Consider the following 19,129-nt stretch of genomic DNA (forward strand, 5'->3'; position numbering starts at 1 on the left):
TCGCCTACGTGCAGGACAGAGGGTTGGACACCTGCCTGATCAGCCTGGACCAGGAGAAAGCCTTTGACAGGATATTGCATATGTATATGAGGGATATTCTCTCCAAAATGGGCTTTGGGGAGGGAATCTGCAATTGGATCAGACTGCTCTACACCAGTATTGTCAGTGCAGTCTCAATCAATGGATGGGAATCAGATAACTTCCCAGTCAGATCTGGAGTCAGGCAGGGCTGCCCCCTCTCTCCTGCCTTGTTTGTGTGCTGCATAGAGCCATCTGCTGAATCCATCAGGAAGAATGCGAGCCTGGGAGGAGTGACTATTCCTGGCAGCGGGGGGCCTGCAGGTTAAGGCCTCCCTGTACATGGATGATGTCGCCGTTTTCTGCTCGGATCCACTGTCCGTGCCCAGACTGATGTGCATATGTGACCAGTTCGAACGGGCCTCGGGGGCCAAGGTAAACCAAGGCAAGAGTGAGACCATGCTCTTCGGGAACTGGGCCAACCAATCCTCGATCCCCTTCACCATCAGGACTGACCATCTGAAGGTGCTGGGTATTTGGTTCGGAGTGGCTGGGGCGTGCGCCAAGTCTTGGGAGGAGTGGATCAGGAAAGTGAGGCAGAAATTAGGCTGGTGGAAGCAAAGGTCGCTCTTCATCGCAGGAAAAATCCTGGTAATCAGGTGTGAGGTACTGTCAGTGTTGTTATTTGTGGCACAGGTCTGGCCTATTCCCAGAACCTGTGCCGTCGCAGTCACCCGGGCCATCTTCCACTTCATGTGGAGATCAAAGATGGACCGGGTCCGGAGGGACAGCATGTATAAAGATCTGGGCAATGGGGGGGGGAAAAACACGTCCAGTGCCACCCTCACCCTGATGGCCATCTTTGTGTGCAGCCGCATCAAGCTGTGCGTGGATCCCCGGTACACAAACACCAAGTGTCACTACGAGGTTCTACCTGTCCCCGGTGTTGCGAAGGATGGGCCTGGCCTCGCTGCCGCGGAATGCTCCGTATCACCTGTCCTTCGTGGAGCAAATTATGAAGAAAAACACCTTTGACCACAAGTCCACCAGGAAGTGGTCAGCACATAGTGTCCTTGAGACCCTTTGGGAAAAGGAGAGGGTGGATCCTATTGAGCAGTTCCCTGAGCAGACTGTCAAAGCCATTTGGCAGAATGCCTCATCGCCAGAACTTTCCAACAAGCACCAAGACATGGCTTGGCTGGTGGTGAGAAGGGCTCTGCCTGTGAGATCGCTTATGCACGCCCGGACTCTCTGCCCCACTGCACGCTGCCCTTGAAGCGGCTGTGAAGGGGACGAGACTGTCACACACCTCCTTCTGGAATGTGCCTACACAAAGGAAGTCTGGAGAGGAATGCAGTGGTGTTTGTTGAGGTTCGTCCCGAGCAGCTCCGTAACACGGGACTCCGTGTTCTACGGTCTGTTCCCCAGGACGCACACCGAGACGAACATCAACTGTGCCTGGAGGATCATCAACTTGGTGAAAGACGCTCTCTGGGTGGTCCAAAACCTGTTGATCTTCCAGCTGAAGGAGTTGACCCCGACTGAGTGTTGCAGACTGACACATTCCAAGGTCCAGGACTATGTGCTGAGGGACTCGCTGAAGCTTGGGACAGCTGCTGTCAAGGCGTGGTGGGAAAAGACCACCGTGTAAGGTCTGCCTGCCTAAGAAGAACAGAGGGGCCCACTCAGTAATTGGGCTCCGCTGACGCCTCAGCAGAATACCTGGATGGTCAAAGTACAGACTTGTATATACGAATGATTAATTCCGATCTCTGTACGTAAAGAAATGGAATGTATACATATGTATGGCATCACCAATTGTATAGATATCAAAATAATTTTATGAATAAAGTAATTTTTTTGAAATAAAAAGAGAGAAATTCACAAATCCACATTTGATGGTCACCAGGATGTGCGCAGCTATTAAATTTCACCTTTCAGAAATGCAGTGTCACAGTTGCAGTGCTAACCCACCAGTACTTCGCTCCAGAAATAGAGGTCAAATAATAATGATCAGAATGTGACCCTCATCCCTTGCCTTCTCTCAATGGGAGTAGCGATACACTGGAGAAGCAAGGGTGGTATGGTGGCTCAGAGGTTAGCACTGCTGCCTCACAGTGCTAGGGACCCGGGTTACTGTCTGTGTGAAATTTGCACATTCTCCCCATGTCAGCGTGGGTTTCCTATGGGTGCTCCAGCTTCCTCCTACAATCCAAAGATGTGAAGGTTAGGTGACTTGCCCATAGTGTTCAGGAATGTGTAGGTTAGGTGAATTAGACATGGGTAAATGTAAAGTAAATGGATAGGGTAATGGGTCTGGGAGGGTTACTCTTTGGAGGGTCGGTATGGACTTGTTGGGCCAAATGGCCTGTTTCCACACTGTAGGGATTCTGTGAGGTGCAAGAGATCTTAAGAGACTTCTATTAAGTACATAAAACAACAAGCTACCAACTAGTGAGCAAAACGACTATTTCACCTTTGATTCAGCCCAGTCTCCAATGCACAAAGCCCTTTGCAGACGTGTGGGGCTGCAGGCCTTCTGGTTTAGTGAGTACAGAATGAGATGTTGACCCAGTTCATGTAATAGTCTGTTCAATGATTTACCTGGGCACATTGAAAGTGAGCGTGGGGCATGTGCCACCATGGTGACCGACAGGAGCAGGACATTTAAAGTGACGGAGTTGCGCAAAGGTGGAGCTGAAAATCTGCCTGTTCAGTTGTTATAGGTCATTCACTCTCCCACTTCACCTGTTGTCACTGGCAAAGCACAATTTAGCTTCATGAAGCTTCCAGTGCTGACCAATATAAAAGTTACGTTCAAACATATGATGGTTGTTACCTTTTCACCTTTCGGGCCCGGTGGTCCTTTTGGTCCCAGTGGTCCTTTATGTCCCTATAAAAGACAAAAATGACTTTTAAACGCACTTTTCTACTGCAATGTAATGTTTATCTGTAATCTGATTATCTGACGGTAATGTTTATCCTTTTAACTTTATTTCTTATTTTTGAACTTATACTATGAATCACTGTAAGGTAATGTAACCTTTTTTACTTCTCCATTTTCTAAGATTTGTACCCAGGTACTTTGTACCCTAAGATGGCGCTGTGTGGGACAACATTGTAAACTTTTCACTGTACTCCTGTACTTGAGTACATGTGACACTCAAACCTAATTCTAATTCTATTTCACAACTGAGTTAAAGTCAACAGCTAAAAGCATTAATTATTTCTTTCACACAATGTAGGCGTCACTGACTATGCCTGTCTCTAAATGCCCTTGATATGAATGGCTGGGTGGGCCATTTTGCGAAGGATGGTAAGTTATTGAAGGAAAAGCGAGTGAAACCATTGAATGATACATTCTGGTCCATCGGGTGTTATAAATTTCCAAGTAGCTGTGATTTTTCTTTCTGAAACAACCTCATAGCTGTAGGTTTGGAGTTACGTGTCAGTCAGGCCATGTAAGGATAGCAGGGATCCTTCTCTAAAGGACACTAATGAACCAGATGGGATTTTGTTACCTGTTGCCTTACTGGCTGCTAATTCGGTTTGTAGTGATCTTAGTAAGGGAATGGGTGAGCATAAAGCGCCAATAACAATTCCATCAGAAATGCCAGCCTATTGTGTATACACTGGCTCTCCATCTATTACCATTCTCCTGCCGTCTCCCTGTAACTCTGCACACTTGTTCCTTTTCACATACCTTTCTGACATCCTCTTGAATGACACCTGGTTCACGGAGGTGTAGTGCATTCCAGACCCTGACCACTCGCTGCGCTGATCAGCTTCTTGATATCCAGTAGAATCACCTGAGGTCTGTGCCCTCTCCTTCTTGATTCCTTCCATCACTTTTGTACTGGCTACTGCAGCCAGATTCCCCTCATCACTTTGAACGCCTCTGTCAAATTTCCCCACACCCTTCCCCTCTCCAAAGAAAACTATCCCCATTTCTCCAGCCTCGGGATGTAACTGATGCAGACTGCAAACACGCTATGATATGTCAAGTATGATCCCAATGTTGGTGTGCAGGGGCTTGATAATAGTTGGTACAGGACCCAGCTTGACCTGGAATACCATTTCTCTGTCGATTCAGACATGCAATGAATTTAGTGCACAGTGTGTGAGAGTTATGGAATATGAGTGATGGGTCTCATTTCTGATCCCTCTCTGTTGGGGCCTGGATGATCCAATGGCCACTTCCATCAAGTTAGAAGTTTCATTCAAACGTTTCTGTTAAGGGGAGGTGATGACCCAGTGGTACTGCCAAATCCTAGCCACCCGACGACTGGAAGAAGAACATCTCATCTTCTTCCTTGGACATGGAATCAACGTTGATTTCACCAGTTTCCTCATATCCCCTCCCCCACCTTATCCCAGATACAACTCTCCAACTCAGCATCGCCCTCAGGACCTGTGCTACCTGTCCAACTTCCTTCCCACCTATACACTCCACCCTCTGCTCATCCTATCACCATCACCCCCCATCTTCATCTACCTATTGCATTCCTGTTTCACTAATCCCCTTTAGGGAGGGAAGCTGCCATCTTTCCCTGGTCTGGCCTACATGTGACTCCAGACCCACAGCAATGTGGTTGACTCTTAACTGCCCTCTGAGTAATTAGGGATGGGCAATAAATACTGGCCTGGCCAGCGATGCCCTCATCCAGTGAGTGAATAATAAAATAAAAAGTCAGACTTCACCCCATCACTGTAAAAACCCAGTAGGGTGTGGAGTCAGTTAGCTCATTTGACTGGACTGCTGGCTTACAATGTAAAATAATATCAACAGCGTGGGCTCAATTCCCACACGAGCTGAGATTAACAAGGAGGACTGTCCTTCTCAACCTCTCCCCTCAACTGAGGTGTGGTGACACCTTGGGTTAAACCACCACCAGACTTCACCTTTTAAATGAGAGAGGAAAGGCAGTGAGTGCTTGGTTAAAGTGATAGATTGATCTGAGGGAACCCTGGACTGTCTCTGTCTGCTTTTCCTACCAGATAGACGTAAATAGGGTTTTGAGAAGAGGGAGGATTTAGTTGTAAATTTGCTGAGATTGTAGTGAGTCAGAGGAGACTGCAATCTCTTTTGGGCTATAATTTATTGCCATGGGGGATCTGCATAATATTTCCAATTTTTTCTCTCACATTATCCATGAGATTTTTCCTTTTGTGGTTCTTTTGCTGCCTCTTGCCAGTGGTGACATTATCCAGGGAGAGAGGGTTGGCAGTGTACTGGTGTAGGAGGTTGACTGGACTGGGTGGATTTGATGACCCTTCGTAAATGTTTAGACACTTGGGTGAAAAAAACATTTTTCATCATATGGGAAAGGAAGGGCTCTTGTGTGAAGGTTCACTGCTTTAAATCAAAGCATCAAATGTTGTCCACTGGCCGGGGGTGGGGGGGGGCTTCTGGGGATCACTCAAAGTGTTTGAAGATTTAAAACAAGTCAAAGTTCTTGGGTTCTTTTTTCAGTCACAAAACTCATTATGGTAGAGAAAGAGACCACTTGGCCCTTGAACTCCATCCTGGATCTCTGTAAAGTAAACCAGGAGTTACCAAGCGCATTAATCTGTTATAACCCTGAAAGTTAATTTCAAGGTGCCCCAACAAATTTCCTTTTGAAATTATTCATTGTCTTTGATTCCACACCCTTCCAGTAAATTCCAGGTTAGGAATGCAGGATATAGAAACTGGACAAGGCCATTCAGCCCATCATTCAATCTCACCATGGCTGACTGAATACTTCAACATCACCCAGTCCACCCTGTACCCATAATTCTGTACACCAGATGGTTACCATTTTCTCAGTTAAAAATGTTTTTCCTCACGTTCACCCTCTCTTTCCCAAAATCTTAAATATACCTTCCTTCTCCCTTGCAACATCAGCTAATGAGAAGATGTTTCATGATTGCTACCTCATCTAAACCAGTCATAATCCTCTATCAGGTGTCTCTTCAGTTCCCCAGCTTCTCTGACCTACCTTATTGCCCTCTGGAACTGGCAATTCTCCTCTCTATCCTCTCAAGGATCTGCAAACTCACTCCCCGTCATTTATCTGGTGCCGCGCTTTATTCTATTTTAATTCTGCTCAGCCCTTGACACTAGAAAGCATAGGAGGAGAAAGTGAGGTCTGCAGATGCTGGAGATCAGAGATGGAAATGTGTTGCTGGAAAAGCGCAGCAGGTCAGGCAGCATCTAGGGAACAGGAGAATCGACATTTCGGGCATTAGCCCTTCTTCAGGAATGAGGAAAGTTGGTCCAGCAGGCTAAGATAAAAGATAGGGAGGAGGGACTTGGGGGAGGGGCGTCGGAAATGTGATAGGTGGAAAGAGGTCAAGGTGAGGGTGATAGGTCAGACTGGGGTGGGGGCGGAGAGGTCGGGAAGAAGATTGCAGGTTAGGAAGGCGGTGCTGAATTTGATGGATTTGACTGAGACAGGCTGGGGGGAGGGGAAATGAGGAAACTGGTGAAATCTGAGTTCATCCCTTGTGGTTGGAGGGTTCCTAGCTGGAAGATGAGGCGTTCTTCCTCCAACCGTCGTTTCGCTGTGGTCTGACGATGGAGGAGTCCAAAGACCTGCATATCCTTGGTGGAGTGGGAGGGGGAATTGAAACTAGAAAGCATACACCATTCTCACTTTTCCTTGCTGTAACACAAGTGAAACATTTCCTGACTCCAGTTAAACCATGTGGCACAGTTACGGCTTTAACAGGAAGTTATGAAGTATATTACAGGAAGGAGCTTTGGAGGTGAGAGCGGACCTCGAATATTGTGCAGAGTTTTGGTCCCCTTATTTGAGGAAAGATGGAGACAGTTCAGAGGAGGTTCACTAGATTGATTCCAGAGATGTGGGGTTTGTCGTATGAAGAGAGATTAAAGAGATTCAGCCTACAGTCTGGCATTTAGAAGAATGAGGGGAGATCAAATTGAGGCATTCAAGATGATAAAAGGTGTGGATAAGGTAGACATGGAGCGGATGCTTCCTCTTGTGGGGCATTCTAGGACGAGAGATCACAGTCTTAGGACAAGGGGGAGCAAATTTAAAACAGAATTGAGGAGAGACTACTTCTCCCAAAGGGTTGTGAATCTATGGAATTCGCTACCTCAAAGTGCGGTGGATGCTGGGACAGTGAGTACATTTAAGGAGGGGTTAGACTGATGTTTAATTGGTAATGGGTTGAAGGGATATGGGGAGATGGCAGGAAGATGGGAGTGAGGAGCACATCAGCCATGATCGAATGGCTGAACAGACTCGATGGGCCGAATGACTTAATTCTGCTCCTATCTCCTGTGTACTTATGAACTTCCCACAGTAGGTTTTGGAGTCAGATTTCGAATCCTGCTCCAGAATGCAGGAGACATTGACCGTTTTTTACTTCCACTGGTCCAGCATCAATGGTTCATCTTTGTTCGTAGCCGTTATCATGGCTGTGTCCCAGGGACTGCTGAGAAACCAAAATTAGTTGCCCATAACAAAGACAGAAATGGCTATAGAAAACCAGTAGGTCTGGCAGTATCTGTGGAGAGAGAAACACCATAACACCAAGGTTTTCTCCTGCTGCTTCAGTTTCAAAGACCTTATGGAGGTTTATAGAATCGTAAGCGGTATAGATAAGATGAATAGCAGGTGTCTTTTCCCTAGGGCTGTGGAACTTAAAGACTAGGTGACATATTCTTAAGGTGAGAGGAGAAAGATTTTAAAAAGACACGAAGGGCAACTTTGTCACACAGAAGGTGGTGTGCACGTGGAATGAACTTCCAGAAAAAGTGGTGTATGTGATTAGAGTTACAACTTTTAATAGACATTTGGATAGATACAAGAATAGGAAAGATTTGGAGGGATATGGACCAGGAGCAGGCAGGTGGGACTAGTTTAGTTAGGGATGATGGTCAGCATGGACTGATTGGACCGAAGGATCTGTTTCTGTGCTGTATGACCCTGTGACAGCAAAGGTTCTGGCAGGATTGTGAGTTGGGAGGAGAATGCAAGGAGACTTTGAGATGATTTAGTGAGTGGGCATACATGTGGCTAAATATGAAGTTGTGTGTGTGAGAAGCAGAAAGACAGAATAATATTTAAATGGTGATACATTGGCAAGTGTCAATGTACAAAGGGATCTGTGTGTCCTTCTATAGCAGTCACTGAAAGTAGACAGGAAGGTGCAGGAAGCAAATAGGAAGGCAAATGGTGCACTGGCCTTCAGAAAGAGGGTTTGAGTTCAGAAGGAGGGATGTGCACCTATACAGAGCCATGGTGAGCCCACACCTGGAGTACTGAAAGAACATAGGGAATAGGAACAGGAGTTGGCTGCCTCAGGTATGCTCCACCACACAATAAGACCCCACACTCCTTGCCTCCACTTTCCTGCCCTTTCCCAGTTCTGAAGAAGGGTCACTGGACCTGAAACAGTAGCTCTGTTTCTCTCTGCAAAGTTGCTGCCATTAATGCTGAGTTACCCCAGCCATGTCTGTTTTTATTTCAGATTTCCAGCATCTGCCGTCTTTGGTTTTGTTTGTGCAGTGAGTGGTCGTACTGTGGTGTAAAGCAGCATCAAGTGTGTCCTTACCTCATAGCCTGCGATTCCTGGTTCACCCTGAGCCCCCATGCGACCTGGAGCTCCCTGACAGAGAAGGGAAGGAAAGCTGATCAGATAATCAAGGGCTCGTAAATCTGAAATCTTTTCATTCATCCAGTCAGTGGAAAGTAAATTCAATTCATTTTTGTTAAAGTGGCAGTCGGGATCTACGTATTTGAATTTGTAAGTTCAACTGGACTTCCAGCAGTTACTGCAAAAGGCGAAAGCTACACACATATCTTTCTCCATCAATGTACTTAATCCAATACCTCATGAATAGAGTTAATCTGTTGCTGAGGTTCAATTTTAATCTATTAATTCTGAGAAATACAAATCGGCACATATTACACTTCTTTTTTGGAAAAGTACTGTATATTAAACACACCTTGCAGTATCGCCTGCTGCAACACAACAGTTTATCCTTCTGTATCTACTGTGCTGCTGCACAAGGAGAACTTACTGCATTCTCAGTAAATGATCATTTACAGGCAGCAACCTGTTCTGTGCTACATCCTCATCATTCCTCACTTCCCACATGGATATCGCTGAAAAGAGAGAGATGTGTGATTGAAGCCTTCCCTCCTGCATTCTTCAGGACCAATGCAAGAATGCCAAATTTCAAAGAATTACAGTAATTTTATCCACAGGAGAAAAGGTTGCTGATTGGTCAACTCAGACTGGGCAGCAGTGTTGACATGGAGAAAGAAACAAGTAACTAAAGGCTGCCCTAGTCCCCGGATAATTCAAAAGACGTGCAAGGCTTGAACATTATGTTGTACAATGGTGGACTGAGAGGAGCATGGATTTTGCAGCTGCTGCTGAGATTTAGGCTTATTTCTATGACACCCCATATTCTTATCAGAGGTGACCTGTCAACCAACTACTACCCTTTTCTCCTTCGGTACAAATTGTTGTGGTCATGTGAAATTTGGTAATCTTGCAATTGTTCTGATTAGTGTGAGAAGAAAAATGAAGAATTATGCCTCTCTTTTCACCAATACACAAGTGTGGCATCACCAATGTGCTACATGCAACACCATTCTGTCTCTGAGTACCATTTAGTGGGCAGAATGTTCAATGTGCAGAGCTGTCAATGATATTGTACATTGGCAAACTCCAATTTTAATTTAATATCCTGTCCTGTGGCTGGCATTATACTGTGGAGGTAATGAAACAGGTGGCACGTATACAGTTTTTGATTTAATGTGCACATTACTAATGCCTCCATTACTCATCCTGAAGGAGAAAGTGAGGTCTGCAGATGCTGGAGATCAGAGCTGGAAATGTGTTGCTGGAAAAGCGCAGCAGGTCAGGCAGCATCCAGGGAACAGGAGAATCTGTTCCCTGGATGCTGCCTGACCTGCTGCGCTTTTCCAGCAACACATTTCCTACTCATCCTGAAGCCAGGCAATTTGCTGAGTTCAGGGTGATCAGTCCTTTGTTAATTCATTCACAGGATGACGGCATCATTTATTATCCAGAAGGGTCAACCACACTGCTGTGGGTGTAGAGTCACATGTAGGCCAGACCAAGTAAGGATGGTAGATTTCCCTCTCTGAAGGAGACTAGTGAACCAGATGAGTTTTCCTAACAATTGACAATGGTCACCATTAATTCCAAATTCTTTACTGAATTAATGTTCCACCATCTTCCATTGGCAGGATTTGAACCCAGGTCCCTGGAACATTCCCTGGGTCTCTGGAGTAACAAGCTAGTGATAATACCACCATGCCATCACCTCCCCAAAGTTGAAAATGTCCTCTGGGGAGGGGACATTCCTCAGTAACATGCAGCATTTATGTCTCTCCTCAAGCACACAATGGAATTGCTCTGAGGCCTCAGTGGTAGAGAGAGAGAGTGTGTGTGTGTGTGAGAGACAGAGTGTGAGTGTGTGTGTTTGTGAGAGTCTGTGAGTGTGTGTGAAAGCGAGTCTGTGTGTGCATGTGTGAGTGTACAATTGTGTGTGAGTGTGTGTGTGTGTATGTGTGTGTGTGTGAGAGAGAATCTTTGTGTGTGTGTATGTTAGTGTAGGTGTGTGTGCGAGTCTGCGTGTGTGTGTGTGAGTTTGTGATTGAGAGTGTGAGCTTGTGAGTGTGTGTGTGCGTGTGTGTTTGTGAGTATGTCCATTTATGTGTTTGGGGGTCGGGGGTTCCTGCCAACATTTTCATAATTTACAGGTAAGTCTTTATTCTTTTCCACATCAACAGGTTGTCGGGGGAGATGGGGGGTGGTGGTGGTGGGGTGGTTTGCTTTAGCAAGAGAGGTTACAAAGTGATTATTACCAGAGCTCCTCGTGTGCCTCGGGATCCCTTTGGTCCCTGGGTCCCCTCAGGTCCTGGATCTCCTGGAGGTCCGGTCTCTCCTAGATGTCCCAAGTGACCTTTACTACCCTACAGGGCATAACACATGGAAGGGTTAACAAAGATTTCATCACACAACAAATGCATTACAATTCCAGCACACTGGGTGCCCGCAGTGCAAACTGCAAAAAAACCACAAACAAGACTATTTAAGAATAAAGTGTCTTGAATCTATTGAATAACTTGACATGTGCAGAAGAGGAAGTATCAGAGCTGAGCTGGTGTGAGGAGTCTGAGTGTGAGGGTGGCCTGTGAGAGGTTGTGAGCAATGTTCCATGGGATACGAGCTGTGTTTCAGACAGAGAGGGCAACTCTCCATGACCACAGCAAAACAAAACTTCCATTTGCAAGGAATTTAAAGAAACCAATCACGCTCCACAGCTGACTTAATCCATCTCTTATTATTCAGCTGATGTTTTAAGCATGCATAAATAATTTGTACAGAAATAGCATCCATCTGAGAAAGAGAGAGCATAGATTGAAAGTGATGTAAAAATGAAGCATTTTGTTTCAATCAGTGAGTAGTTAGTGGACTGGGGTCAGACAGCTCAGTTGTCTGGATGGCTGGTTTATAATGCAGTGTGATACAACAGTGTGGGTTCAATTCCTGCATTGGCTGAGCTTACCCTTCACAACCTCACCTGAGGCAGGGTGACTGTTCAGTTACCTATCTCTCTCTAATGAAACAGCAATCCTCTGGGAGTATGGCAATTTTACATTTAGTTAGGGTGTGGAATATACTGCCTGGAAGTGTGGTTGGGCAGGTTCAATTGAGGCACTCAGGAGGAATTTGGATAGTAATGGTGTGCAGATATATAGGGAGAAAGGGCAGGAAATGAGTGCTAGGTGATAGAACAGGTATGGGTTCGATGGGCCGAATGGCTTCCTTATGCACCGTAATGATTCTGTGGAGTATGATTTGCTGTGTGTATAGAGTTGAGGGGTAGAGTGATGTTAGTTTCCAGAAACTGAATAGTTTTCCACATTGTCTCTGGATCCTGTCCAAGATCATAGAGGAAATTACACATCCTTAATATCTCACACATAAGTACTACTAAAGATTACAATACTACATATAAATTTCACAATATAACTTTCAACAGGAGTTCATGGATACTCAAGCGATTATGTTTGCAACACTTTGCTGCTATTATATTAGCAGGTTGTGAATCAATTCAGTACTTTCAACTGGATTTAAATCTTAAATGTTAGAACAACTCATCATCAGTTTAGAAGACAGAACAAGGAAGTGCACCAACTTCTGATCCAAAGGATGTTCTGGTTTCCTCCCACAGTCCAAAGATGTGTAGGTTAGGGTGAGTTGGCCATGCTTAATTGCCCATAGTGTCTAGGATGTGCAGGCTACATGGGTTAGCCATGGGAAATGCAGAGTTACAGGGATAGGTTAGGGGTATGGGTCCATGTGGATGCAATAGGTTGGATGGCCTGCTTCCACACTGTAGGGATTCTATGACACCTCGATAAGTCTACGAACAGACGGCAGAGTTTCAGGATAAAGGGGCACCAGTTTAAGACTGAGATAAGGAGGAATTTCTTCTCTCAGAAGGTTGTGAGTCTTTGGAACTCCTTGCCACAGGAGAAGACTCCTTGTGGGGGCAGACTCCTTGTATGTATTTAAGGCTGAGATAGATAGATTCTTGATGAGGTTACAGGTAAAGGGCAGGATGTGGATATGTTGAGTGTCAGATCGTTCATGATCCTATCGAATAGCGGGACAGGCTCAAAGGGCAGAAAGGCCTCCTCCTGTTCCTATTTCTTATGGCCTCATTATGGTCTTGTACATATAGAGCAAGCGAGGTCTTTACCTGTACAGTGATTTTGCAGAAGGACTGAGATCTTGGAATAAAAATTGATTAATAACATAAATACCCATATAAAAGCTAACCTCATGCACAAGCTGACTCCATGACCTTGGGTTTAAAAAAACCCCTAATTTTAAATTTACTTTGTGTAAAAGTCACATGCACCTTTCAGGGACCAAAAGCTCAACAGCTTCAGAACCCGAGTACAGTCCTGGAGACGTTAATTGTCAATTTCATTGTAAACGTATATGTATTAAGAAAGATAGGTACCAATAAATAAATGTTAGATCTTGCATAAATGTTATTGGACTGCTGAGCAAAATACGCATTTCTTCAAAGCATCTGTGCTGCACCTGTCAGGACAATTTGCAAGAATACCCGTATAAAGGGCATCAATATTGCAGACTGTATAGGAAGTGAAAGTTGATTGGTTGGAAAGGGACCTCTGATTGGTCGAGATAGTGCCACTGAGATTCTACCAGAGTGCACGTTTGCACTCTCATCCCATGCAGTCTAAAACGTTGTTCCACCTTTACATTGGTATTCTTGCAAAAGGTTCTGATGAATGCAATGCAAAAAGCTTCAACAAAATGTATCGTTTCTTTCAGCAATACTCAAGTTCCCATACAAATGTAAATATTCGGCAATAAATGAACCAATGCATGCTGTGAATTTTTGGGTGTCTTTTTTTAATATCACTTTGTTGTGAAGGTCTCTTTAGGATTTTACTTTGGTTCCAATTCAGCACAAACATTTCAGAAATATCACTCCTGTGAAAGTCAACCCCCTTGGCTTCTGGCCTTAATAATTAGTCCCACAAGTTAAACCTTCATGTGAGATGTAACCTTTTTATGATTCAATAAAAATAAATGCAAGCATGACTAACCTTTCTGCCAGGTTTTCCTCTCTCTCCAGGTTTCCCTGGTTTTCCTTCGGGTCCCTAGATGGGAAATAACAAACTCTGATGAAGAATGTTCTGCACAGCTTGTAGAATAATCATGGATGGAACCGACAATCTGTGGGGATGTTGGTTTCAGCTGCTTTGTCACTCCATTTACTGGATGGGTTATGGGATAATAATTCTCGAGATCCCCTTATCCCCTCAATCATTCCTTCACTTGAATCATAGAATTTCTATGGTGTGAAAGCAGGCCATTCAGCTCATCAAGTTCATACTGACCCTCTAAAGAGCATCCTGCCCAAAAACACCCTATCCACATAACCCTGCATATCTCATCTTTCCTACACATCCCTGAACACTATGGGCAATTTAACATGGCCAATCCATGTAACTGGCACACCTTTGGACAGTGGGAAGAAACCGGAGCACCCGGAGGAAATCCATACAGATACGGGAAGAATGTGCAAACTCCACACAGACAGTCGCCTGAGGCTGGAACCAAACACAGGTCTCTGGCGCTGTGAGGCAGCAGTGCTAACCACTGAGCCACCAGGCTGCCCTAATGTACCTCAATACTGTATGATATTCCCTCCAATACTTTGGTGAAAGTCAACTTGGCTGAAATGAGGGAGTTCCAGAATGTGATTGAGGAATCTGAATCTAATTTTTAATCCCTGGGCAGATCTGTCTTTAGCTGCCTGGGCCCTAACATTTGGATTCACCTCACCACTGACATCTCCTTCTCCTTTTAAGTCACTTTGTAAAGCCTAGCTCTTAGACGAAGCTAGAATTGTGGGGAATGGTTGAACCCATTGGAGGTTGGCAGGATGAGAAGTGTTCTTAGTGAACCCATTGTGATCCTGAAGGGAACATGACCGTGTGGGTGCTGACAGAATGTTTGGAGGGCAGGGGGAAACCTAGAACTAGAGGACACATCATTCACCCAGATTTTTGCCCATTCTGTCAATTTATATCCATCTGCATCCTCCTATTGTCCCCTTCACAACACATGTTCTGACCAATCTTTATGTTATCTACAAATTTGGCCACCAAACCTTTGAGCCCCTCATCTTTGTCACTGACAGCTCAGTAACCCTGCAGGGCTCCACTGAACAATCCTGCCAATCAGACAAAGATCCATTTATAGATACTCTCTGGTTTCGGTTCACCAGTCAATCCTGTAGCTATGCTGAGAACCAAAGATGCTGGAGATCTCAACGCGACAGGCAACATCCATGGAGAGAGAGCAAGCTAATGTTTCAAGTCTAAATGGCTCTTCATCAGAGCTGACTGCAGTGTGGAGGGGACATTTATGCCATAGTTGGTGGGGCAGCTGGCGTGCTGGGGGAGAGAGGATGTTGAAAGTGCAGGTTAAGTGATTAGAATGTGAGAATGGCAGAACAATGGTGTGTCTAACTGTGAGACTGGAAAGAACACACAGTCCCATTGGAGTGGGGCGGAGGCAGGGAGAGAGGACATGGTGACAGAGATGGCAACAAGCAAAGCTAAAAGAAAGAGAAGGAATGGGGATGGGTTCACAATCTCAAGGTGTTAAAGTCTATCCACGTTACTATGAAACCTCCTGCTAAACCTCTGATTTTGCACAATAACTTTATGTGGCCTCTTGTCAAATACCTGCCAGAAAACCAAGTAGTGTGTCTCCCCTTTATTCACAGCCCTGTGATAAATGAGTTACATTCATAGCACCATTCTGAGACTTCCTGATTTCCTTGATAGTTGGAAAAGGTGTAAGCTCAACTCCTGCTTCGACAATTTTTAAAAATTCATTCACAGGATGAGGGTAATGCTGGCTGGGCCAGCATTTATTGCCCATCCCTATGTTCCCTTCTCTAAAGATCATTAATGAACCAGATAGGTATTTCTGATAATCAACAATGATTCATCATTAGAACCTTAATTCCACATTCTTTATTGAATTCAATTTCCATCCTCTGCCATAGCAGGATTTGAACACCAAGTCCCGAGAACGTTAGCTGAGTTTCTGGATTAATAGGTCTAGCAATAATACCTCTAGACCAAAGCCTCCCCACAGACAACATGACAACATGTGTGTATTGTATGTGTGTTGTACTATATGTGCATGTGTGTCTGAATATGTCCATCCGCGTGTGCATTGTATATGTGTGCATGCAAGTGTTGTTCTGTATATACATGTGTATCTGTGTGTGTTACACATGTGTATGCAGGTGTTGTGTTGTATGTACATTGTGTGTCTGTGTACACCGGTGTGTTGTACATATGTGTATGCAGGTGTAGTGTTGTATGTATACGTGTATGTATGTAACATTCTTTAAATATCAGAAGATGAAGCATCTTCAGAATGCTGAAAAAATCATATTGGATTTTAAACATTAATTGTGTTTCTCTCTCCGGGTGCTGCCAGATCTGCTGAGGTGGTCTATTCTGATTGCCTCAAACACACATGTTTGTGGAGAGATCACAGCAAATGTATACATAGTGTTCATAGGATGAGGAGTCATATGAAGTATCCCATTAGGATGTTTACTCTCATCAACGGAATCAAAACACTCCCCCCCGAGTGAAAATAAGTCAATCTTATCTCATTCTCCCTGGATCCTACATTTCACAAAACACAAATGAATGAAGGATTTTTTTCCGTCTTCAGGAATGAAAAGGCACACTGTTTTCTAAAAGGAAATTTGTGGAGCACTTACTGGTATTAATGTAAAGCCTTTCACCAGTCTGATTTCTTTTCCCTCACACATTTATTTTGCTTTCCTTTCAGGATGGTAATTTTATATTCACCCCTCCTTTTTTCTGGACTTACCCTGGATTGGAAACTGTTTTCTCACATCCATCTTTTTTGAATTTCTTCGTGATTTTAAAAACATCGATTCAGCCACCTTTGAGCCCTTTCTTTTCCAAACAGCCTTGCTCAAGTTTTCCTCTCATTCATGGTAACACCCTTGTGAACCTTTTCCTCATTTCCTGAATATCTTTTTGATAATTTAGGGGAATACCATGTATGAAGTGAGCTATTCATTTTATAGCTTCCCTGAATATAGGCAATGGAGACATCTTTTTGTTGCCAATTCACAATCATTGTTAAAACCGTAATAAGTTCTCAAAGCTGTGCAGAGGACTTGTTCATGTAATCATGGCAACAGAAGAAGGCAGTACTGATGTGAGAGGTGGGTGGGACAGAGCTCTGAGCGTGCCCTCTGCTGATTGAGAAAACCCAGCAGAGAGTTTCTGGGATGGATACTGCTGTGGTCAACAACTGCAGTGGGAAACTGGGACGAAGCTGGAAGTTACAGGAGAAGGAATTCTACCCTTGGAGTCTGGAAATGGATACAAACCGAGGTGAAATATTAAAGCAATAGAAACACAGGAAATGTGCATCATAGGAGGGGCTGGGCTGAATGGCCTCCTATTCTGCTGTTTATTGTTCTGTGCCAGCCTTAGGGAGTTGATGGCCAAGTGGTATTATCACTGGACTAACAGTCTGCAGCACCTGGGCACCTAGGTTCAAATCCCACCAACCTGGAATGAAGAGTCTAATGATGACCATGAATCCATTGTTAAGGGTGAGGGGAATCCTATCTGGTATTACACTAATGCCCTTCAGGAAGGAAACTGCCATCCTTACCTGAACTGGACTACATGTGACTCCAGATCCACAGCAATGTCTCTTACTTGCCCTCTGAAATGTCTGAGTCAGTTCAGGGCAATAAGGGAAGGGTAATAAATTGCTGCCTTGCCAGTGATACCCACATCTTCAGAAATAGTAAAGGGGGCGGAGATAGTTATTTCCTATTTCCAATAAATAGTCTTGCGGAGTTGATCATGACAGCCTTGTGGGAAGCAAGAAATCTTAAAAATATCTAAAATTTACTTTACGAATCCAGGAGATAAATTATCATGAACGGTGACATTTAGTCATCTTGCTTCGAAAATGATTTAAGTTCAGGAAATTAATCGCAGGAACTCCTTTGGGTTAATTCTTCTGTCTGAAAATTTGTGACAATGGGGGGGTGGGGACACACACACAACTAAACTGTCACTGGCCTCCCAGACTGATCTCCTTTAATGTGGGCATTTGAAATCATTTTCAGACAAGGGATCTATGCTAAGAGTAGATCCATTGGTGGAAATGATCTTAACATGAGCACTGTGGTATTAACAAGGGGGCACTGCACAGTGATTTGCCAAGGCTCCTTTGACAGCACCTTCCAAAGCTGTCATCGTTACCACCTTAAAGGACAAAGGCAGCAGGCACAGCGGTATACCAGTAACTCCCCAAGCTCACAAAATGTAGCACAGAAGACCATTCAGCCCATTGAGTTCACACTAGGTCTCTGCAAGACCAACTTTACTAAGTCCAAACCCCTCATGCTTTCCCCTTCACCCTGCAAATCCTTTCCCTTCACAAAACTGTCCAATGTTCCAGCTTCCCTCAGGTACAATTCCTCTCCTAATCCAACAACTAGCCAATCTATTGTTTTAAAACTACATCCAAGGCTATACAAAATGAGAGAAGAAAAATGATAACTAAATGGTTGGGTCTGCCTCCATCCCACTATCAGGCAATGCATTCCAGGTCAGAAACATTCCCCCCATGTTAGGTTTGGTTCTTTTGCCAATCACATCCAATCTGTAGCCTTTGGTTCATGACCTTTTTTCCCAGTAGAAACAATTTATCTCTGCCTACTCTTCTACACCCTTCTTGCTTTTGAGTACTTCTACATCCGCCATCCTGACATCGCTATTCCTTCAGTGTCGCTGGGTCAAAATCCTGAATCTCCCTTCCTAACAGCATTACAAATGTCCCTGCATCAAACGGACTGCAGTGTTGCAAAAAAGAAAATCACCATCAGCCTCTCAAGTGCTGTTGGAAATAGACAATGATTGATGGTGTTTGCAGTGATGTTCACATCCCAAAAATACAATTTTTCTTTCAGAGAGGGCAGCATAAACTATAGTTGCCAATATTTTGTCCGTGTGTTTTCGAGTACAGCTTTTGGTTTTGGGAATTAAAGTCTTAATTCTAGGAAATGCGATAAATGAAATTAAAGCAAGCTTGGAGCCTGATACTTAAATTAAGTCAAGTAATAGGTTAAGAGATTGTGACTGTGTTGCCTTAAGAATTAAGGGGAAGCTTGAGGTGGCATGGTGGCTCAGTGGTTGGCACTGCTGCCTCACAGCACCAGGGACTCGGGTTCAATTCCAGCCTCATGTGGAGTTTGCATATTCTCCCCATGTCTGTGTGGGGTTTTCTCTGGATACTCCGGTTTCCTCCCACAGTCCAACTTGTGCAGGTTTTGGTGGATTGGATATGGAAAATTGCCCATAGTGTCCAGGGATGGGTTAGTCATGGGAAATGCAGGGTTATAGGGATGAGGTGGGATGCTCTTCTGAGGATTGGTGTGGACGTGATGGGCCAAATGGCCTGCTTCCACAGTGTAGGG

The 19,129-nt window shown here is 44.5% G+C and overlaps 1 protein-coding gene across 4 annotated transcripts in view; it reads right to left on the bottom strand.

The window, feature by feature from the left end:
* Positions 1 to 19,129, bottom strand: part of col27a1b (collagen, type XXVII, alpha 1b) — a 707,279-nt gene that overhangs the window by 91,140 nt on the left and 597,010 nt on the right. For all 4 annotated transcript variants that reach the window (XM_087998238.1, XM_087998237.1, XM_087998236.1 and 1 more), the window contains 4 exons: positions 13,665 to 13,718; positions 10,878 to 10,985; positions 8,587 to 8,640; positions 2,858 to 2,911 (listed from right to left, as the gene is read on the bottom strand). In XM_087998238.1, coding sequence (XP_087854364.1) covers positions 2,858 to 2,911; positions 8,587 to 8,640; positions 10,878 to 10,985; positions 13,665 to 13,718 — 270 coding nt within the window. The remainder of the gene's footprint in view (positions 1 to 2,857; positions 2,912 to 8,586; positions 8,641 to 10,877; positions 10,986 to 13,664; positions 13,719 to 19,129) is intronic.

The sequence above is a fragment of the Chiloscyllium plagiosum genome, unplaced genomic scaffold (genome assembly GCF_037043375.1).
Source record: "Chiloscyllium plagiosum isolate Xiang-an unplaced genomic scaffold, Cpla_swu_hap1 HiC_scaffold_21, whole genome shotgun sequence".
NCBI lineage: Eukaryota > Metazoa > Chordata > Chondrichthyes > Orectolobiformes > Hemiscylliidae > Chiloscyllium > Chiloscyllium plagiosum.